General features: G+C 38.3%; 2 protein-coding genes across 8 annotated transcripts in view; one reads left to right on the forward strand and one right to left on the reverse strand.

Annotated features, from left to right (window-relative positions):
• PHKB (phosphorylase kinase regulatory subunit beta) overlaps positions 1–20,679 on the reverse strand; it is a 76,702-nt gene extending 56,023 nt beyond the window's left edge. For 2 of the 7 annotated variants that reach the window (XM_040571648.1, XM_040571654.1), the window contains exons 1-5: positions 19,603–19,742; positions 9,517–9,606; positions 7,766–7,904; positions 2,732–2,831; positions 773–880 (exon numbers count right to left, since the gene is read on the reverse strand). In XM_040571648.1, the coding sequence (XP_040427582.1) occupies positions 773–880; positions 2,732–2,831; positions 7,766–7,904; positions 9,517–9,606; positions 19,603–19,687 (522 nt within the window). In that variant the 5' untranslated portion in view covers positions 19,688–19,742. Of the gene's footprint in view, positions 1–772; positions 881–2,731; positions 2,832–7,765; positions 7,905–9,516; positions 9,607–12,977; positions 12,996–17,170; positions 17,266–19,602; positions 19,743–20,343 lie in introns of those variants that run through there. The other 5 variants (XM_040571649.1, XM_040571650.1, XM_040571651.1 and 2 more) reach the window with 5 other exon arrangements.
• The window catches only part of ITFG1 (integrin alpha FG-GAP repeat containing 1), a 71,566-nt gene continuing 67,043 nt past the window's right edge, over positions 19,824–24,346 (forward strand). The window contains exons 1-3 of the mRNA XM_040571655.1: positions 19,824–20,043; positions 22,420–22,492; positions 22,861–23,006. Of these exons, the coding sequence (XP_040427589.1) occupies positions 19,857–20,043; positions 22,420–22,492; positions 22,861–23,006 (406 nt within the window). The 5' untranslated portion in view covers positions 19,824–19,856. The remainder of the gene's footprint in view (positions 20,044–22,419; positions 22,493–22,860; positions 23,007–24,346) is intronic.

A 24,346-nucleotide genomic window follows, 5' to 3' on the forward strand; every position in this document is an offset into this window, starting at 1 on the left:
TTTCTCAGAACAAACGTTTTCTGAATCCAACACATTACTGTACAAACTATTTTGGTGATGTTGGTACCATGAAATAATTACCAACCTACTGTCACTTCTGAGTAACTTCAGGAGCAATTTCTGAATTAAAAGAATACGTAGATTTATGGAATGCAAAAGGACACTCATGAACACATAAAAGGGTCTGAAGGTACAAAGGAAAAAAAGAGTAAATCAATGCTCTGAAAACTGAAAGAGAATAAAACTATCAATAGGGAAGTTATATGATGAATCTGATTAGGGACTGCTATGCAAAATAGTAAACAACAAGTCTCTAACTAGACAAAGCTATTGACAGCATCCGTTAAATCTTTACTGTGAAGGAAATTTGCTCAGACTTATGTAAAATTAAGCTGGGAATGATAATAAAAAAAATATAGAATTCAGTGTAAAATTACAATACTTCTTTCATTTCTCTGACTATTTCAACATTTTAATGCCAGGATTATTTAGTGACAGCCATCTCTTGGCCTGAAAAAGAATAAGGATTAAAAAGAAACAATCATCCACCTCCACAAATCCTGCAGGTATTTTAATACCTTCTCACCAAAATATATCACTGAGTTATATTTGAAAACAGTCTGTCCTTTTCATCAAAAGATGCAGAAGAAATTTCAGTTTTATGAAGTTTAAAGCATCTAACAGAAATCTAAACATTTTTTGAGATGGCCACATCGTGAAAGAATCAAGACATTAACATTATTTAAAAACCATCCACACACACACTCTTTACCTGAAGATGACCATACTCCTTAGCTGAGAAGACCTCATCTCCAGTATGTGCACTGAAAACAGAATGAAGACATTCGGATGGTTTGGGGTCTTGCTTAAACTGCTGAACCTAAAGGTGAATTAAAGGCAAAACATAAAATCAAATTCAATAATTTCCAGGCATTTGGCAACTGCAAATTCACTATATAACTCATGTGTTTCAAAATTTTCTGAAAAGAGAATCAAGCTATGTGAAACTTAGAAACAGCAGTTCATAAAACTTACCAAAACTATATCATACACACTAATGTACACATACATGTGAAGAACAAAAATATACAACCCTTCTAATTTATTTCATTTTCATAAAAAAATGAATGTCTAGTCAGTGAACGTATTCAGTATATTCTAGGTTACAACTCATATGTTTATTGGCATTAGAATATAACATCTGCAATTATGGTCACAAGGAGTATAATCTATTCTTGTCACACCTCAGTATTTGGGTACATATAATTCATTTTAGAAACAGAGAATCACAGAATCATTTAGGTTGGAAAAGACCTCTAAGATCATCCAGTCCAACCTTTAACCTAGTACTGACAAGTCCACCACTAAACCTTGCTACCAAAGTTCTACATCTACACGTTTCTTGAAGACCTCCAGAGAAGGTGACTCAATCACTTCCCTAGGCAGCTTATTCCAATGCCACACAACCCCTTCAGTAAAGAAACTTCTCCTAATATCCAACCTGATATTATTAAAAAGCATGTTCCCTCTGGATAAAGTCAGCGCATATAAAATTTCACAGAATAAAGTCCATCAGTAAATGTCTGTTAGGTAACTGAGACTGCTTATTACTACACTGCAGGAAGAGAGAAGATTTTATAGTAATCAAGGTGAAAAATGACAACCAGTACATCAACAGTTTGACACCTGTGTTAATTTAACACTCGTTATTCATAAATGTACTGATCACCCTCAAAATAAAACACTGCATGTCAAAGAGAAAAATAACAGCTCAAATGTAACAAGATCAATTTAGGTCAAGATTATTTAAAGATCTGAGACTACAGAGAAATAAAGAAAACAGAAAAACTATCATGTCAGCATAAACACAACTGGCAATATGCCTGATTTGCTTATTATTATTATTACTACTACTGATAGATGCCTACGAATTTTACATTTCAGTTTGTGCACTTAGAAGTGATGTCAACTACACAGCAACATGGAAATTATTTTTAATAACAGTTTAAAGTCAGTTGGATGAAATTTAAAATAAAATAATCACCAAATATAGGTATTTAACTGTCCGTAGAATTACTGCTAGCCACTACACAAAATTAATGCACCGTATCTAAATTCTGACAAGGAGAAGCCCTGAATATTCTTGAGTGTACACTGACAAGAGGATTATAAGCTGAATATATACATTATAAAATACAACTGCATTACAGCATAAACAAATTACCCTGTTTCTACATTCACTTTGGATTGCTGCCCTTCTGAATTTACATCATTAAATCAAAGAAGACTGCTAAAGAAACCAAGCAAAATAATCACATTGACCACCTAGGTAAGGAAAATAACAAATGCAATAACCAAGTTCACAGTCCAAAGAAAACTCTCTAGCCTTCAATAAAAGAAATTTTGTATCCTTCCGCCTCCAGGAATAAAAAGACAGTAAAAAAACACACCATGTTACTAATGGTCTAATACTTAAAAGAGATAAATGACTGCAAAATGAATCCAAACAAGTTTCAAATATGCCATGATGCTTACTGTCTTTGCAAGATTCTCCTTTCTTTTGTACCTTCACACAATGCAGCAACCTAGCAAAAATGAGCGACGTTTTTAGCTGTGCCACACAGTAATACTGCATTCCCCTTTTGAATTTTATCTATATTTAGAGGCTAGTTTTTACAGTTGAATTAATGCTTTAGAATTGATTGCTTCTGTCCGCACTACAGTGGTTTACCTTATCGGCCTGACGCATGTAGCAGTAGAGAATTCCTCTCATACACTTTATAGCAGAATGCTCCAGTTCATGAGTTCTTCCCTTGTCATCATCAATACGCCTGGTTAAGAAAGATAATTCATAAAACAAATTGGAAGTGCATTAAGAAAATACAAAGAAAAAAAGGACACATTAATGCTTTGGGGTATTAATGTTTTGGGGTATTAAGTATTTAACTAACATTATCATATAGTGCCCACACTCTTATCAATGTATTTACAGCCCTGCCCATAATTTCCTCATTAAAAAAAATATATTTTTTTAGGTTATGTTGCAGCTTACACAAACATTCCTATATCAAATTTTAAAAGAAAAAAAAATCCTTGAAGCTATTATAACATTGCAAGCCACTGTTCTGTGTTGCTTGAGAGATCCAAAACCTGAAGGTAAATTTGCTTTAATTCTACAAAACATTTCATTCATAATCGAGCACTTTCCTGATGATGTTAAGCTACAGCTATACTCACAATATCTGAAAGTTAACTACACAAATGTCCAGAAATGTGTTTTAAGACACTTTGGTTTTTTATATCGTGAAATCAAACGATACTCACAATTACTACATTACTAAACATATATTAAGAACTATGCCAAATATCAAGTTACTTTAACAAGAAATGTATTGTGTGTAAACAAGCCTGATCACTGCATTCATTGTTCTTTCCCCTTTCTTGATTTTTGATTGAGCTTTTCAGGGTGAAAATAAAATTTTGTTACAAATCTGTAACTTAAAACAACACATTTCTGATACAAATATGCACTGAAGTATAATTTGCTCACTGCTCTTTCTCATTCCACTTTATAGTGGTCACTAATTTGGTTATAGGTAAGCAGACAATAACTACATCAGGAAGCGTATCCTTTCCCACCATTCTTAACATGTCATTAGCTTATGTTGAGGTTTTGCTACCTATGCTGAAAATTAGAAGGTAGTGGTAACTTCAAAAATAATACACATCCAAAATTCATGCTATTTAAATGATAATCCTGGATACAAGAAACGTACTTGATTTCAACTGCAAAGTTCAAACAGGAGTGGGGGGGAACAAGTAATAAAACCATAATACAAACTGAGGAGGCTGGGGTTTTTTTGAGCAGTAGGATTTATTCTCAACATTATTATAAATCCAAAGAGCAGTAAGCAGCAGAAAAATAGGCTCTGAAGTTTTCACTTAATAACCTACATTTTTCTCCTTTTATTCACAACAGCAGTGTTTGTTTACTTAATGTGCTCTTAAGAAGTTTAGGTTTTATTGAACAACAGTACTGGTATGAGTCAAGCCCAGTAATTTGTATCTGGTAGATAATGCAGATTTCCACTTGAGTCTTGTATCTTAGCTCATTTTGAATTTTAGTCATATGCTTAATTTGAATCATCAACTTTTGCCCATCAAAGGCAATTCACTGTGCGGCAGTGAAGTCCAGGACCTTGTTTTGAGCTTAAGTGGAAATAACGCAAACTACTTGTCTTGCCACTTGCCCTTTCTTCAATTTGCAAGTTTCACATATCAACTTCTATAATTCTACACACTGGGAATTAAAGACTGAATAACTCAGGCAATGCTATGCTGTGCTTTATTCTATGAGGCTTTTTCAGCTGCTGAAAATTCAGAATAATCATCTGTGTACCTTTTAGTCTTCCTTCTAAACTTTTTCAGTTTTTTTTTCATTTTCAGATGCTTTTATTTCACCCAAGAGAGTGGAATTAAAAGACACAAACATTTCAATTTAAAAGAAATGAAGCTAATAATTACACATTCTGAATGCTAATTTCCTTGTAGTTTTTGCCAGTTTCTGAAAATTTTGAGATCCATTAGACCTTATGCATGGCATTTCCAGAAGAAAACACAGACTAGTAATTACAAATAAGATCTTTGTATGACTTCTCTTTCAAAAGGCATCATTTCAAAACATTTCTGAGAAAAGAATTTTAATTACTTTTTTTCACATTCATATCATAGGTACAGAATCTAAAGCAACAAATATAGACAAAAAAGAAACTCAAAACTTTTTATCTGCTAGATAGATTATGTTTACTTTGACAGTTGTTCCCCATATTATTTCTGGCACTACCTTTGTAAAATATACTAAAATTTTGTCCAAGAACGTGATTACTACTTCACCACTAGTTGGTGACTATAAAAAACAGAGTAAATTATTCCATATTCGCACACCATCATCTTCATTAAGAACACTACATTTGAGTTATCATCACCTCCATATTTTCTTGGGTGGCTAGAGAAGCAAGGTTGGAGACAAGGAATACTAGATCTCAGAAATGAACGAACAGTAAGTCATTGCAATGCTAGTCATGAAGCACCTTGTATATTACAATGCCTTTGTTCTTCCATATTCTCCAGTTTCACAGACAGTTTAACAAGTCATCTTTATGACTTATGTATAGCTTTGTAACATTTTGAATCACTATGATTTTGCAGGCTTTTGCAAAAAGAGAAATCCATTTATTTTTGCTGAAGTGACAAATCTATCATTAACATGGAGCACAGAATTCCAAACAGTAATGAGCTAAATTGGGAGAGTCAAAACTGTAATATTAGTGAACAGAGAAGGAAGAACTGTAAGCAAAGAAAAATTATAGACACTGATGGAGCACAGATCAAACTCAGAGTTTTCAGTGAGTCAGAATGCAGGCAGTGTGATACGAATGCTTAAATCTAGACCAGCATCCAGGCTTTGAATGGAATCATTCCCACTTATCATCCACTGGTTAGATTTGCAAAACAGCTTTGAAACAAAAATTCCTCTAAGAGGAAACTGAACAACAAATGTACTCTAATACCTCTAATTCCTGCAGTCCCCCAACAAGGTGTACAAATTATTAGTACTTTGAACAGGTATGAATTATATGGTCTGGGGGGACGTTCAGTTTAGGAACCTAGAATAAATCCAATCCGAAGTAAAACCTTCAAAATACTTATGGAGAATTAGGGTCCCCCCTCAGAATCAACAGCTTCAACTCACTGACACGTTACTGCAAAGCCAAATTATTGGTGATTGTAAACAAAATCATAGGGAAAAAGTCAATACTATCACACATTAACAGCAAGCTACAGGAATTCGTCCAGAAAGTGAACCGCACAAAATTAGAAAAGGAATATAGAATGACAATTACAGTAATTATAGTAAAATATTAAGGCAAGTAAAACCAAACCAGTAGCTCTCGATGGTTTAACTGAGTATGTAAGGAAGGATGAAGGCAAGGAGGTACCTTTATTCACAGAGGATGAAGATGAAACTTTTCAAATGAGATCTTGATGAGAACTGGGCATAAGGAATCATCAGAACAATTGTTTTGTTTAACATCATTAACTTTACACATCTGAATGGCACCTAATATTTAATGTATCAGTAGATGAGAGTAAATATTTAAACTGTACACTCAAATGTTAAAATCCACAGAAAAATATTCTTTTTGCTTATTTTAAAATAGTTAAATTTTAATGACATTGTAACAGCAGTTAGACAGAAGGCATTTAACCCACCAACAATTAATTAGAAAAAGAAATGTAGAATTACCACTGAAGCTGAAGAATACACACTTAAAAAAACCTGCAATATACTGAAGATATTTCACATGTTTTTTGTTAGTTTTAGTACTACTATTCAAGGGAAAACAACAGTTTTCTTCAAAAAGAAAGCCATGAAGAATAGTTTTAATTATATGAATTGGAAAGCAATCTAGCACCATTAAAGCCTGGCTGTTTTGATGACTTAGTAAGATTCTGGTTGCAGTTTAAAGCTTGTCAGTAAAATGATTTGAGAAATAAACACTGCTGACAAAAGAATGGAAAGTAAGAACCTTACGCTCTCAGGAAAAGCTGAAGAAATTTTTGAAGAAAGAAGATTATTCAGAAATAAGCGATGAAAATCTTCATCACTTTCCTATTAATTTAGTGAGAATAGATCTTAAATTTGTCTGAGAATGTAAGACCTCCTTCATACCATTTAAAATAGCATTTTTCAATATCCAGATACAATTCGGGATCAGACTGAAGTCTTCCCATTTATTAGTTATTAACATAAACACAAAGGGAGACGGGCCTTCTGCCACCAAACGACGGACTATGTTACTGCTGATAATAACCCCTGGGCTTAGCACAACAGTTTCGTCACAGTGGAGAAGTTAATATATCATTTCCATAGTTGGACCGGATTTGTAATTTTATCTTGTTATGACGTCCTTTCCCACTACTCTCAGAAATCCTGTCAATACACAACCCTTTATATTCCATGCAAACTAACAACCGTAGTCTAAACCAATATAGATGTGGAATTTATCCTGTGCTTCATTTCTGGCTTTTAATTTCAACTGCATACACTTAGTTTAATCAATTATCCCGATGAAACAGAGTTTTCAGTGAACTGACAGCCTAGATCAGCGTCCAGTTAACATACTTGTACTAAGAAGTTAGCAGGCACATAAAGTGGAATTATAGAAAATCAAAGGCAACAAGAAAAGTAAGAAAAAAATTATCATGTAACATACAACAAAATACAAAAAATAACCTTTTGGTTGAACAGTCTCATGTCCTTTGTATCTGCTGTGGATAGTCACTGTTATTTCCCAAACATATATTTCTCTGCATTTGAGTATTCCGTCTTCTGTGAGTATCCCGACTGTTACCCTACCACAAGCCTGCTTCTGCTCTCAACCCATGTACCACATTTGAAATGAGCAGTATTCCATGAGTACAGTTTGCCACAATAACCTGTATTTTTAATAGCGTTTATGAATTCCTCGGTTTCACAATATTGGTACCAATGAAATTATATGAAACTGTATTTGCTTACCAAAATTACAGACATTTTTAACCTAGTCGCTACTTAAGTATTTTTTACTGAGATTCAGAAACATGCATCACCTCTAGGTGTTCACGATAATATTTTGAATAAAATATCATCTTTTAAAACATTCCCGGTGTACTGCATAACAGAAAGTAATACAGCAGAGATGTGAATTTAGAAGTTACTCACCTGTAAGCAAGAGCTAATGCCCAGGAACATGCAGCACAGTAAAGATTGTCATGCACTTTTGCCTTTCGGTTATCCCCATATGTCTTTGTAGGAAACAGACCTGTGGTTGGGTTTTGATGAAGTAGCAACGTTGTCTTAACTGGAAAAACGGAAGAAGAAATTAATTGTTGCTAATGAATAATATTCACAACATGTTTCTTCCAGTTTCTGCATAGGTATAAATCAATATATGAACATGTTTGAGCACGCACAATATAAAAAGGTCAGGAGAGACACACACAAAGAAAACTTTTTCATACTGGTTTGACTCTCAGAACTCTTTTCAAAAAACTCAGTATTCACAAAAATTCTATGACTATTCCTATAGCACTGCCCACTCCACACAGAACCACTCCAACACAACTCAGTAATTTCTCTTTTTTGCAAAAAAGGGTCTATAGTATATTGTCTGCCCCCAAAACAATGTAAACAATAGTTAAACTCAGCAGAACTCTACATTCAGAAAAATCAAGTTTTAACTCTGGCCAGATGACTATTTCAATACTCTTTAAAATGGCAAGGAGTGAGACATTGAGAGCAACGCATAGCATAAATTATTTACATCAGTTTTTAATATTAGCAGTATTCCTACTGCTCAGTGTAGAATAATATAGGCAACACAAAACAGCAGTTACCATCATGGAGCAGTGAATGAAATTCATATTCTAGTGCTGTATAATGTTTATATTTCAAGAAGCCACTCTTCAAAGTAAATTGGGAACAGTCCAGTAAAAAACAAAAACAAACAAACAAAAACACAACAAGGACAAAAAGAACCCCAACAATGCTAATGTTTTCATAACAGTAAAAAAACACAAAATCTGCTTTCATATACATATATAAGCTCTACTAATTTCAGGGCTTTGCAATAGCTAGAGGTTGGGGATGGACATGTTTTAACAGTTCTTAAAAATAATACATCAAAACAACATGGTATTATTGGAAAGGGTATATTTAATTACCTATTTCGTATACTTTGAACTCCTTTATTCAACAATTTAGAAACAACTACGTGGACAACTTCTTAAAAGTAAAATATGTCTGGGCTATTTTTTTCCTGTCCAATTTCCAGTTGGAAGGGCTGTAGCAGAACCAACAAGTATTATGAGGATTAACATGGGAGTGGCTCTACTTATCTAAAAGATGCATAAGGAATATTTTCTTCTCCTACCTCATCCAAGTCCAACAGACACAGCTCAAAATTTTAAAACGTCGCAAACACGTTAAAAAGGTATAAGGGGTAAGCTTACGTAAAAAAGACACAGAACAGAGCAATCTTCCATGTAAAAACCAATTCCAAATCATATCTTGGTTAGTTTAAGCATCAAAAACTATCAGATCACCTTTACTCCCTCCTCATCTAAGATAATGGGGCCCAACTCGATTCTCTATCTATTCTATTGTTTCTATTCCATCTATTCTACTGTTTGACAAGTGCAGATGATAACTTTGAACGCTTTGTACAGGTCATCATGATCTTTCAAGCAAGGTATGAAATATCCAAATATATGTGTTACATTATCACGGAAATCCTATGAGGAATTGTAATGATATATTTTTTCTCTTCAGAAAATAGAAATCCTTATCAGAAATTGCAGATATTACTTTAAGATAAAGCTAATGACTGTTATAACCATAACTGTAAATACTCCTGTAAGTTGCACTGAAAATTTTTCATGGTAGGAACAATTCTTAACCAACTCTTTACTTACCAATTCTGTAATAATGATCTAATTTATCCCACAGACTTCCCCCCTCTGGTTTTGGAAGGTTAATACTTTTAAGTGGCTCATAAATTGAACCTAAAAAAGAAAAGAAAAATCAAGATCAGGATTAGTTACATAATTTCTACTATTACTAAAATGCAATATGATTGTTTGTGTTGTGCAAAGGCATAATTTATCTAATTTCAGTTCAAACAAAAAATAGCATTTTTGTTATCTCAGAGAATGTAACATTTCTGTACATACTCTTTCTACAGTGCCTGTCCATGCAAACAAGACCTCCATGTGGATCTCCAATGCCTCACAGATGTTTAACTACAGCAAATGCCTAGCTGAATGCATGTCTCAAACTCAAGAAAAAAAGTTAGTGTTCTCACATACTACTGAGGTCAGTAGTACAAACTGGTCAGCAGACAAAGCCCCCAAATTACCTACATTTCAGGGAAATAGTGTTATCATTTCTACATTGTTCCTCTGCAGTGTCCCACATACTGACTACTTCCCTGTTTGCACCTCAAAACTCTGTTTTGCTGATAGCTGAAATTAGCTACCTATCAGAAAGATAGGTTTCTTTAAAATTCCTGAGGTAAACCATTTCCAAAACCTAATGTTAAGAGTAACATACTGCTCTCCTTCCATTAATCTTTGTGGCTTTATTCAATACCCTGGATTGCAGGATAGACACAGACACAGACACAGATTTCTAGGTTGGAAGAGACCTCAAGATCATCGAGTCCAACCTCCGACCTAACACTAAGCACTCCACTAAACCATATCGCTAAGCTCTACATCTAAACGTCTTTTAAAGACCTCCAGGGATGGTGACTCCACCACTTCCCTGGGCAGCCCGTTCCAATGCTTAATAACCCTTTCGGTAAAGAAGTACTTCCTAACATCCAACCTAAAACTCCCCTGTCGCAACTTTCGCCCATTCCCCCTCGTCCTGTCACCAGGCACGTGGGAGAACAGACCAATCCCCACCTCACTACAGCCTCCTTTAAGGTAACTGTAGAGAGCGATAAGGTCGCCCCTGAGCCTCCTCTTCTCCAGGCTGAACAATCCCAGCTCCCTCAGCCGCTCCTCGTAAGACTTGTTCTCCAGACCCCTCACCAGCTTGGTCGCCCTTCTCTGGACTCGCTCGAGCACGTCCATGTCCTTCCTGTAGCGAGGGGCCCAAAACTGAACACAGTACTCGAGGTGCGGCCTCACCAGAGCCGAGTACAGGGGGACAATCACTTCCCTAGACCTGCTGGCCACACTGCTTCTTATACAGGCCAGGATGCTGTTGGCCTTCTTGGCCACCTGAGCACACTGCTGGCTCATATTCAGCCGACTATCAACCAATACTCCCAGGTCCTTCTCGGCCAGGCAGCTTTCCAACCACTCATCTCCCAGCCTGTAACTCTGCTTGGGGTTGTTGCGCCCCAGGTGCAGGACCCGGCACTTGGCCTTGTTGAACTTCATACAGTTGACCTCAGCCCATCGCTCCAGCCTATCCAGATCCTCCTGCAGAGCCTTCCTGCCCTCGAGCAGGTCGACACACGCACTTAGCTTGGTGTCATCTGCAAACTTACTGAGGGTGCACTGGACGCCCTCATCCAGATCATCGATAAAGATATTAAAGAGGACCAGCCCCAGTACCGAGCCCTGGGGGACACCACTTGTGACCAGCCTCCAACCAGATTTGACTCCATTCACCACAACTCTCTGGGCCCGGCTATCCAGCCAGTTTCTAACCCAGCGAAGCGTACGCCAGTCCAAGCCCCGCGCAGCCAGTTTCTTGAGGAGAATGTTGTGGGGAACGGTGTCAAAAGCCTTACTGAGGTCAAGGTAAACCACATCCACAGCCCTTCCCTCATCCACCAAGCGCGTCACTTTGTCATAGAAGGAGATCAGGTTCGTCAAGCAGGACCTGCCTTTCATAAACCCATGCTGACTGGGCCTGATCGCCTGCTTGCCCTGCAAGTGCCGCGTGATGACCCTCAAGATAATCTGCTCCATGAGCTTTCCTGGCACTGAGGTCAAACTGACAGGCCTATAGTTCCCCGGGTCTGCCCTCCGGCCCTTCTTATAGATGGGTGTCACATTGGCTAGCCGCCAGTCAACTGGGACCTCCCCCGATAGCCAGGACTGCCGATAAATGATGGAAAGCGGCTCGGCCAGCTCCTCTGCCAGTTCTTTCAGTACCCTCGGGTGCATCCCATCGGGCCCCATCGACTTGCGCACATCCAAGCTCCTTAGCAGGTCGCCAACCAGTATCTCAGGATATCAGGATATCAGGATATCAACCAGGATCTCCCACAGTGCCATTTGACAGGAGGAAGAATGGGAGCCTCCCCTTTCTGGACTGCACGCTGCCCTTCTGAAAAGCTCAGAGAGTGAATTGTCAGGGAAGCCCAGACAGCCAAACACTTCTGGCAGGATGCAGCAGAGCGCTCCTATTCAAGTTGCTTCTTTTGCACTCCCTGCACATATCCAAGTGTTAGACAAGAGACTGTCCATAAGCGGGACTCAACCAAAACCAAAATGAACATGTAGAGTGGTGACAGAAGCCTTATTAACCAAATCCTGAGGTAGGAGGACTGAGAAATGTTTCTTGCCCCTCCAGGACTCACATCTCACCCCTCACATTAGTATTACTTTTGCTTTGCAATAGTAGTAGCTAAGAAAATTCCTTTTCTCCCACCAAAATCCACCACCCGTACTCGAGCAGACTCCCGTGGATCCTTTGTTGTATTCCCTGGTAATGTTTGAGCACACAGTGGAGCTTTCACTGCCACCTTGCCTGTCCTCGCTGGGAGAGGTAAGGAGCAAGGACCACGGACAGGTGGGAAGCACAGAGGGCTCAGCTGTTTGGTTGTCTAAAAAACAAACCTAGAAGACATACGTTGTTCTGTAATAGGAAAGAAACCTCAATCTATAACAGCTCTCATATCTTCTGTTTAAAATTCAACATTCTGAACCCAATTAATTTTTTGTTTCAGACTAGTATTATGTTTTTCAACTTCTTTTTGCCTAGGAATTTCTGTCCTTTAAAAGATTCATGATCTCTATTGTTAGTCTACTAATTCAGTTGTCTTGCAAAAGCACACTATAGTAACCTGCAGCGATGGTAATTTTATATGGTGACTTGGTCAAAGTAGGACAGAATATGCATAGGGAAAAATCTTCAGTCACTTATTTGCATAAAAAGTAGCAAATTCATGAGAAATGTTCACTTATGAGGTTTTCAAAGGCAAAATAAAGATACTTACTCTTAGATTTGTTAACTATGTAACACATACATAGGACACTACTCTGTGTGTGAAGTGGGTTCAGAATATCTCTTTCCTGCAGACCATTAAACCCCACACTGCACCGTGAAAAACAGGTGAGTATTCACAGGCACAAACACGTATACACACAAGGTAAAGTTTCTAAAATAAAATTGTTCTAATTTTCATACTTACCAGACAATCTGTGACCCTCTGTGGCCAACAGAGAAACAAAATAAAGTTATCATGAACAGAAAGTATATGCTTGGCTCCTATTTCATAGCATGAAAATTTCAACTTTGGGCAGAAAGAACATTGAACAGAGTAAACAGCAGGAAAATGTCAAAGCACTACTATCCACCAATTATATTCTTTTAGATATTTCAAACTTTACCAGCAGAAATAAATGAAACAGTCAGAATGGTTGTTGATGAAAAAAAAGAGATGAAGTGGATCCAAAGTTCAAGAAAATTGACTAAAAGTTTTATTCTTTAAAAAGTATATGCAAGAGAAGTTGTTTAAAGGAACACTCAAAACTGAAGTCTTCCGCATATTGCTCATAAATACCTATGTAGTTTATGTTTGTTTGCATGTCTAGATGTCTGCTGGACAAATCCTGTGGTAAATTATGGGTCATTAGTACCATGATCTGACTGAAAGCAACAAGCAGACAGAAAAACCATGAAGCTGGCTGCTACTTCTGTGTGGGTTTATAGTGAGACCATAGCACCAGGGGAGCTGTATGTATTTTTAGGATAGCTAAAAAAGCCTGCCTATACTCTTTTCCAGAATCCATGTAACAGTTTATTTCAGCAAGACAGAAACTTAATACATAAAGTTATTTTCAATTACTTATTTAATGTGGGATTTAAAACTGACAAAATGACATCAAGACACTACAGCACTGAAAGTGAATGACACATGCAATTGAGCTCCCAGCACTGAAACTGAACGAGATGCAATTGAGTTCTCAGTTTGCATGTTACCATTCAGAACAAAGAGAATGAGGACATTCAACTACCATTTTTTTAAATATCTCATTTCATTGTAACCATACAGTACAAGTTTCATTTAAGGTAAATATGCACATGTCCTAGGAAGGAATATTAAAATACTTTGCTGATTTAGTATTTTTAAGCTGTATGCTGATGTACAAACATATACAAAATTTAAATAGGGTACATAGTAGTTTAGATTTTCTTCCCACAGAGAATGAAGCATGCCCATTATTTCCCCAAATCAGAAGTGGACCACTGCGGGTCAATAACTACTTCAAAAAAAACTAATAAATTGGGAATCAATGTCACTTCCTACATTCGGGTGTTTAATTTAGTCTGTTAACAGTCAAAGTCCTTGACCCAACTCTAATTAAATCCCTATTTTTCCTCCAGATATTTCACTAAATACGCTATATCCATATTTTGGACGGAAAATGAGAAAATAAATCCCTCTTCACTTCAGATGTGGCTCCTTAAAGTTCCACATTAATACGATTTCATCATTCTTCAGGTTGAAGAATTACTGAAAAGCCATTTCCTTTCAAAGTATTAGAGAACAGGAAGAGATCTGAAACAGCAAAATAACTGATAAAAGCAGCATCAATTACTAATGCAGAACTACCATAATATTTGGACAAGATATTTAAGACTGAGCTAAGACACTGGAACTATACAAATACATTAATGAGCAGAGTTTTGAGAACTCAAAAGGTACAATAATTTCAGGAAAAATTAACAATTTATTCATCTCTTCTAAGCAGAGTACAATACTGAAGGGAATTAAGGGAAGTTCTCCAAGATACGCTGTTAGCAGTGTGAATAGCTGCATATACAACCTGCAGAGGCTGAAAATACTTATGTCATCCTGACGTTAGAGTACTGGCCTATCCACTTTGTTGTACTCTAGTTATACTCAAGAATAGCATTAATTGCTCTTCAGGAAGAACTACAAACTGCCTAGACATTTAGATTGAGAATCTATGGCCAATATTAAAAAACCCTCTTCCCAAATTCGTATCTCGAGAAGCTTTGAGCATCCCCACATCACAGTAACATCAGAATGACATCAGAATGGAATTCTGGACCTAGACTATGGAGAAAGGTTTACCTACTTTAAGATGGATTGATTATTCAAATTCTACAAAGTACTTAAACAAGCAAACCCCTCAAGTTTAATCACAAGCAAATGGAGGTAACATGACAAGAATTTTATTTCAAACATTTAATATGCCAAAGGCAAATGTACCCGTGCATAACTAATATCAGCACACAGCTGACAAAAAAGCCTCAAAATACCAGATTTCTTTCTAGATTTGATGCATAGCACGAGAATCAAAACTGACTGCAGCCCTTAAACACAACACTAGTTCTGTAATACAACACTTGAGACACGAGCAAGTTCTGGATCTCAGATCACAAGTATATCATTGCCCAATATTAGTACAGGGAATAACATCTTCACATTACAGTCATTGGGACGAAAGAGGATTTTATTTTTTCATGCAGCAAATTTTAAGAATAATTGTACCATATGAACAAATCATATCCTGCCAACGTGACATTTCATTTCCCTCCAGACTCCCGCAATCTCTCCTGAGCTGAGACTCAGTGAGTACTGAAGAAAAATGTTAGATATAACAGATATAACACAGTTTACTCTAACAGTTCTGTGCCATTAACTTGCCTACTTTAAAGTCCAAACTCATAGACTTGAGCACGGTGATAATAACAAAATAACTTTCAGAAACAAGAAATAGGTTTATCTTTCACTAGAAGGAAGACTCATTTCTCATATATTTAAACATCTGAACACTATTATCCCATGAACTTAGCATGTACCGCCTGTGGTGGTGGTGGGTTTTGGTTTTTTGTAATCACTATGTACAGGAGGAAACCATCATCTTGCAGCTGACCCTGATTTGAGCAAAAAGCTGGACTACCTGAGCTCCAAACTTTCCTTCCAAACTGAACCGATACACGATTCAGTGATAACACCACAAGAAAACCCAAGGGGGCAAAAAATAAAAGAAAATAGAAACCAATTTTAAGGCATTTCTCTACCTGAACAAATACTAGGAGTAAATGCAAGGGATAAAGTGTTACCCAGACTGAGGAACAGCAACAGCAGAGGTACAAAGGAGTAAAATCTTATAATGGTTTTATTTGAGTAGTTTTAAGGTGACAACACTTTTCAGTTATTACTTATCAAGAAAAATAATGTGCTGGACTGTGCAGAATTCAAAATATTTTAGAATGGAAAAAAGAAAAAAAAATCGTTTACCTATTTCCCTTTTTTAGTCCATTATAACTAATGGAACATTTTAGTCCATTATAACTAACAACTCACAAAAGTTACCAAAGACCAAAATGAAAAAGAAAACCCTAACTGCCATGCCAGTACACAAGAGCTTCACATAACCAAAATGCCAAAGTCTGCCACACAAGCCTTGTAAATGCTACAAGCAAGGCAGAACAACGATCAGGGTTTTCAAGGCCATCACTGTCATTTCTCAGTCTGCAAACTTAAGACAATACCTCTTAAAACTACTAAAAACATTTATTTTTTGTCATAACTAAAACCAGAAATGTCAAGTAGCAATATGATAATCAGGAAAAAGTAATTTTTATTTATTTATTACAATGTCAACAGTCCACGAGCCTTTTGGTGTTGGAAGAGGCAAAACAGAAATGCCACAGGCAGAGTTCAAGTGACTCAGTTGCAGCAAAAGACAGCTGAAATCCTCTTATCTGGTAACTCTCACTATCACTTGTGCTGCTAACATGTTTCACCGCAGAGTGAACAAGAGGCCTGTAGAGGTTCTTACCAGATCAGCTACTACACATACAGACACATTTGTTCCTGTCAAACTCTTTCCAAAATCTATTAAGCTAAAAATGTAATGGTCTTGATAACTTCATATATACAAGCTCCCGTTGTAGCTAAGGAGAAGCTGCCTCATGAGGCTTTATTTTGCTTCCACTTAACTTCCCAAAGTCAAGCTTTAGAACAATGACTAACTTGCAGGTAATCTTATTCCTTGTCTCTAAACCAGTCATGTTGTTTTTCTCATAAGAAATTAAATCTAAAGCACCATTCTTTGTACGCTTTTCACATAACCATTAGCTTAGAAACACACTTCAGTTATGAGATTGTTATACTGACAGACATTTGCAAGAACACAAACGCAAAAAAGAAAATCCAAACAAAATCGGAAGAGTAGACTTCAATTTAAGTAGATTCCAATTTCCATAAATTTTCACTTGAATTTTGAAGTTATACTGCACAATTCAGAAAAGCTGCTAACACAAAACACTGCGTGAAACACAAAACAATTATCATTTTTGTTGGATTCAATAGCCACAAACAAAAGCACGAAACTGCACACTTACCAAATTTTAAAAAAGCATGCGCAGATGAGGTTCTGTCACCATCCAAATTGGCCATTTCAAATTGGTGCAGCTAATCACAAACGTCTGAGGCTAAGCTACAGCAATTTTCAAAACCGTTTAGTAAATGTTAAAGGCAACCAGCATTAAATTAAGTGAAAACAATGTTAGTGGAGTTATTAAAATGACAGAATGCACAGCACACAGGGTAGTACAATGTTGTTATATTTTGTTTTCCCTCTTCTACTCTAAAAATCAGTTTTAGTTTGCCTTTACCTCACTAACACTTAACTAAGTAAAACGGTATAATCTACACTAAGATCATCTTTTGGACTTTACACAGTAAGTTATGTTTACTCAATACAAAAATTGCTACTAAAGTCTAAAGGTGCTGAATAATATCTGTGTGATCTATTTCAGGATTAAATAAAAAATACTTGTTTAACGCATTAAAAAAAAAAAGTGTTAAGCAATAGTAAGCACTGACAGCTAGAATTCTGCTTATGCATAGCGTTGCTTTTATCCAATGTGGAATTTACATTAGGATGCTTTGCACAGTCATATCCACAGCTTGTGGTACTGAATATCTATTATTTGAAGTGGAACATTTGCCAGTTTGGAAGGTAAAATAAGAAAATATTGCTTGTAGTTATGATGACAAGTTGTTCCAAATCTTTAAAGCAACTTAGGCTCTTTAAAGTAGCTGAAATTTCAGAGGTTGTAGACTGGCCAACTGCTGAACATATTTGTAACCTGTTCCTAACTGTTAATTATCACAGTAGCACCAATTGAAACAGTATTTTATTGTTCAAGGAAGGGAAAGCAAAAGCTCTCAAGAAAACTTGCTCTTACTGGCAACAACATAACATATTTTAATACATATAAGCATCAAGATATGCACTACCTCCTACAGGATAGGGTCTTAAATGATACCTTGCTGTTGGCTGTAAAACATGAATCACTCATGCATTTCACGCATATGAGTCTATATTCCATGTTTACTAAATAGAAAGGCTCCATGTTTATTAGATCTTACTCTGAGCAAGGTGTTAAAAAAAAAGAAACAGTACTGTTTGTGAGCTGGGACTGTCAGCATAGCCCTCATCCAATTCAGAACAGCATGGGGGAGTTTCAGCCAATTTCAATGACGCTAACAACCATGGCTCCTTCTGACAACGCCAGAAAGGAAGAGTAAGAGCTCTGAAGTTACACAAACTTCAAAATAGTTATAAAGATGTAGGAGGGAATTTGAGAAACAAGAACATGATTTTCATTTTTAGGTAAGATTGCTACCTAAAAGATCACATAGAAAAATTAATTTTTGCACCAACTCATTTATCAGAAAAGCATTTCAACTAAAACAAGCTTTACTTCTCCAATAAACAAATTTCTTTGGATTCTATATAAGTGACAAGATCCCTAAGTAGGAAAGAGAGGAATTGAACTACAATAACAATCTGTCACTATCAGAGAAAACTTTTGTAGATATTTAATAAATAAGTAGAAGGCGGCAGCAGATAAAAGAAAGTCAAGCATTCAAAACCACCTGAATGCCTTCTGCAGTGACAGAGCCCAGCTTGGACAGGAACCGCAAAGTTAGCACACTGCTGTGTGGCTCGGGACTCCAAACACGCAGGATCCAGACTGTATCTTGTAGAGCTCTATGGCTACGTTCGCTAATCAATTTCAGATAACAGTACCGTGAAATCATAATTAGCCATAAAATAGGAATTCATTTAGTGGACAGTCTTAATAATGGTATCATGCACATTAATACTATACATAAGTAGAATTCTTAAAGTGTCATCAATCAGAGCACTCAGTAACCACTGCACTTTCTTGGAGGGCCCTCAGGAAGGCCACCTTCTTCAGTCTGACCTGTCACTACGACAGCAGCACAAATCAAATCATGAGTTGTGCAAGCACGTATGCCAAATACAGAAACACCACAGGGGCCACTTGGAAAACTGTTTCCACTAGAACATTAGCAAGTAAAGTCCTACTACTACTGTACTTTATTTAAAAGAGAAAAGAAAACAGGGGTCTTTGAGCTTTGGAAATTCAAGCCAACTCCCTAAACTTCACCCTTCCACTTGAGGCCAGAACCTCGCTGCCCTGCAGACTGACTTCAGCACCTGAAGCTCTCACGTTCAAATAAATAAATGCTTTTCCATGGAAAACCAGGCAGCAGCTGGCACTCCCGTGCTTTAAAGCGCTCCACCTGCCCAAGAGCGATGCTACAGCAGCAGCAGCAGCTCCCTTCACCCAGCCCCGCAGCCCCCGGGGCCGCCCGGTGCCCGGCCGTGCGGGGCAGCGCGGGGTGAGGCGAGGCGAGGCGAGGCGAGGCGAGGTGAGGTGAGGTGAGGTGAGGGGAAGGGAAGGGCAGAGAGCGGGGAGCCGCGGGGCGGCTCCGGGGCCGAGCCGAGAGGTCAGACCTGAGCGCTTCGAGCGAGCCCGCAGCTCCAGCATCTTCCAGCTGACATCGGCCATGTGGGCCGCCGCCGCCGCGGCCGCCGCCATCCCGCCGCGCTGCGTTCCGCTCCCCCCGGCCCGGCGCCCCGTTACCCGCGGCGGCCGTAAAGGTGCCCGGGCCGCTGTCGCGAAACTGTCGCGGTGGAGTGGCGGCGGCGCCGGGCCCTCCCCGGTGCTGCCGTAAAGCGCTGCGGGCGGCGGGCAGAGCCGCCGCGCCATGGGGGGCGGTCGCCGTGTGTCGCGGCCGGGCTCGGCACTGGTGTTGCTGGCGGTCCTGGTGGGGCCTGGCGCGGCGCTGCAGAATGTCACGGCGCAGCTCTTCGGTACCGAGGCCCACGGCACCCTGGCGGCGTTCGGCGACTTCAATTCGGACAAGCAGACCGACCTGTTCGTGCTGCGCGGCGGTGAGCGCGGCGCTGGCGTGGGCAGGGGGTGGCCGGGGCCGCCGTGGGGCTCGGAGCCGACGGGCGGATGCTGGGGCCGGGGTCGCGGCAGCCCGGCCCGGTGCCCGTGTCGGAAAGGGCAGCGGTCGGCCCTTGCCTCGGCCGCTCGGTGGTGCTGCTGGAGGTGATGGTATTGACCAGCAGAGCTGCTTTCGGGGCTGAAATTGGCGTTTGTGTTGCTCCCGAGGTGTTCCCGACATAGAGAAATAGATTTGCGGTTTGCACTAGAGCAGGGCTTTATTTAGGAGAAGAGGTATTTACCTTTATAGTTGGCTTTGTGGTCTGAGATGAGATAAAGGCATCACCTGGCTGAGCGGAGGGTTTTGCTCCTCCAGACCTCCTTCTTCTGCTTTCACAATGTGTTGGGAAGTAGAGATGAAGGACACTTCATGGTTGCACGGAGGATAAATTAGATGTTAGCCCGCTTTGGACGTTGTTAAGTCCAAAGGAAAGTAGCCGTGCACAAGGCTGCTGGCTTGTCAGCTGCTGGGGGTCTCTGCTGAGGCTCAGGTTGGGGAGGGGACCCCAGTGGGAGCAAACTAGAGGTCAGCACCGTCTGTGGACATCAGACATGGGTTGTATCACTTCATAAAAGTATGACAAGTGGAGAAACTCATACTTCTTGTCTGTTGAATCCACTGCTTTCTGCTCGTATTTGATGCCTCTTCCAATAGTACAGGGCAGTGAGTAATTCACCTTTTGCTTTTCACTGGGGAGTTTTGGAAACTTCTGTGGTATCCTGACCACAGAATTTTTAAGCTACTGAGTTGTTGTTTGTATGGAAACTGTGCCCTTTTCCTCACCCTTCTCCGTACTTTTTTTTCCCTTTCTTCTGTGCTGTTTTTGAAATGAGAGGATGACAACTGCAGACAGCTTTTAGGATATTTACACTGAGGATTGATGTAGTGCCATACTGCTTTCAGTTTTCTGCTCATCAGATAATTTCCAGTACTCTGTTTGGCTCAGAGCTCATCAGCAGTCAAAACAAAATTTTCATAAATCTATCTTTAGAGGCCATAAAATCTCAATTCAGAGAAACATAATTAACTTGGAGCCTGCTATGTGTAAGGATCAATCTGCTTCATCAGCATCATTACTTTACCACCTAGATGATAAAAAGGCAGGTAAAAAAAAAACTATAGTGTGAAATCAGAATTGTAAGTTTTAGCAGTCAACCTACATCTTTATTATCAAAAGCTTTAACCAGCCAGCAAGCTTCTTCAGCTTACAGCGTGCCAGCTTTTCCAATCATCTGTGAAGGTACAGTGCAACCCTGGCTGCATTAGCTTGCCAGATGGGACTGCACTAGTTGCCTCTATCCATTTGGAAAGGGTTTGTTTTCATTTACTCATCTGTTGGCATATTCTCCTTTGCAAATACGTTTATGGCAGTTATTTTCCTTTTTCATACCCAAAAAGTTTCTATTCTGATATTTCACAGCTGTGAAATGTGCCGCAGAGCAAAGCCCTTGAAGTACGCTATGGTAGCTCAAGTTTGGAGCTGTAGAATTATTTTCACTTAGGCAACCTATATCTTATGATTAGGGATGCTCCAGGTGAGTTTCTTGGAGAATGCAGAAAAACATCATAAAGGATTAGTAAAAAAAAATAAAAATAAAAAAACTGTATTTCTTCAGCTGTGAAGTATGATTTTACTTGCAGAAGTGTATATGAATTATGATTTTTTTTCTGACTGAAAAAAATTTTGTAGTTTAAGAATTTTTTTCTTCCCCCAATACAATTCTTTGTGCAACAGGAAATACGGGCTTTTATTTAGATTATACTGTAGTAACTGAATGACAGTGGCTTATATCATTGCCTCTAAATGAGGAAGTGCTGTGTGGAACCAGGTTACTCCTGTGAGTTTCTTTTAAGGTGCTTCTGTCAGCAGGCTTGGGAGAGCAGCATCAGATCCTGCTATGTCAGAGACAGTATTTTAAGAGTTCTTTAAGTCAGCTTTTATGATTTAAACGTTTGTGTAGAACTGATGCCTATTACTTTTTCACATGTAACATTTACTGATCTAGTATGGGAAGTTCTATTTCAAGCCATGTGGCAGCGATAGCAAAGAGAAGTTTAACACTAAGCCCCCAAGAATAGTCTTGATATTAGCATCCCTTTAATGCTAATGGATTATGTTAATGATATAGTTAGATTTATATTGTTGTACTGAAGAAGTGTTCCTTTTGCTTCCTTTCTAATGAGGAGGAAGTGTCTGTATTTTTGCTGCTATGAGGAATGAGCATTTGTAACACAACACTTAGTGTTGTTTTTATATATAAAGCATCTATGATCCTTAACCATGAGGGGTTATTCGTTGTCTTACTTGCTTTTGCAGGGAATGAGTTGATTATCTTTTTGGCTGACCAAAAGGAACCTTACTTTAAGCCCCGTGTTAAGTTACCAATGAAGTAAGTATTGATATTGAATGATGAAACAATTTAAGTGCTCGTTTTTCTTGAAGGGATATCTTTACAGTCAGTGGGAACGGGACTAGAACTGTCTGTGCTGTGGTCTGATTGGCAATGTGGTTCAACTTGCCCTTAGAGCTCAAGTTCTTTGACCAAGAAGCTTCCAGAATCATTTCTGATACACTTTTGTTTTGCCTTTTTTTTTGTGTGTGTGTGTGGTTCATATGACAGAATTTGTGGATTTTGTTATTTATGTAGTTAAGGTGTGACTTACCACCCCCTTGGGAAACTTATGTCCGTTGATTTTCTTTGTACTCAAATTCAGTTTTCATGCACATGGGACCTCTTTTGTTTGTTTTTACTTCTAGATCTCTAGGTGTTGTCATAACCAGTGTAGTTCCTGGAGATTATGATGGTGACTCACAAATGGATGTCCTCCTGACTACCCGGACACAAAGTCATGGCAGAGATGAACTTTCATTGTTTATTTTCTGGGGCCATAACCAAACATTAGGTGAGTTGCTGAGGCTGCTTACTAATAAGACTGTTAGACTTCTTAATAATTCCAAGGATTTTCTGAAAGTTCTGTTACAGTGTGGAGATTGTTTTTACAATTAAAATAATGATTAGCAGCTATTCAGCTTCATACCTATACATTATTTTGCTGTTAACCTCTATTCAATAATTAACGTAAGAGAATAAAACTAAGACTTTTGCTTATATATCATGCAACAAGCAATACCAAACAGTATTACAGATTGACAGTAACCTACTAACTGAAGAGCTACCTCTCATGGCTTCCCCATTATGCATGTGAGCTTCACCAAGATTATCCCAAGACTGCCTAATTTGAATTTAGATAGTGCTAAGAGCCTGATACGAAGTTCACAGCATAAATTTTCAAAAATGTCACATAAAAACTTATTAACTGTAATATCATGCTCGTATTCCTATTAAATGAAATTCTTTAAAGACAGAGATACTGAAATAGGCTTGGGAAAAGAGGTTGTAGATTCTCTGTCACTGAAAGTTTTCAAGAGCCTTAGACAATCATCTTTCATTGGTGTTCTAGGTGTCTAGCAGTGTTCTGATTGTATCTTAGGGTAGAGTCATGGGTGATATGACCTCTCGAAGTCTCTAGTGTTCTCTGTTAACTTTGCTGGGAAAGCATTTTGGGAAAGGTTTAGAGTTTAAAGAAGAACCGAAAAGCAACATAAGATAATCTCAAGTCCGCAAAACCTATTGAAAATAATCAATATTGCAGACAACTGTATTATTAAGTAGTTATAGATGATGCAAGTGATGGCCTTAGATCCCATTGCTTTTGGCTTTATTCAGAGATGAAACAAGCAAACCAGGAAAGTGCATTGGATCAAGCATTGAGAGAACAGGAGGTAGCTGTAGTATTGGGAAGAATATGAAGGACTTAGATGAAATTATGCTGTCTCGCTTCTGAATAAACAAATACTGGGAGAGACAAAAGCGGATCTCAGAAAGGAGTCAGAGGTTAAAAATTCAGGAAATGGTTGGTATGTAGCAAGGCTACTGGAAAGGATGTGGTGCCTACTTGGGTAATAGAAGTATGACAAATCAAGAGCAGGGTAATATCCTATAAAATATGGGACTGGAATGAAGACAAAAAGTACAGAGATGAAGGAACTGGTATGATGTGGCAAGGGGTTTGGATTACAAGTAAAACTGAAGTCTGTGAGGTGATAACCTGATTAGGACTTAAAATTGTCATTTCCAATTTAGGCAGTCTACCTTTAATCCTTATTTCAAACACACAGTGTATATTGTTAGGAATATATTTATTGTGACAAAACATTAAACAGAGATCTTGTGTGCAATGTT

The sequence above is a fragment of the Cygnus olor genome, chromosome 12 (assembly GCF_009769625.2).
Source record: "Cygnus olor isolate bCygOlo1 chromosome 12, bCygOlo1.pri.v2, whole genome shotgun sequence".
Lineage (NCBI taxonomy): Eukaryota > Metazoa > Chordata > Aves > Anseriformes > Anatidae > Cygnus > Cygnus olor.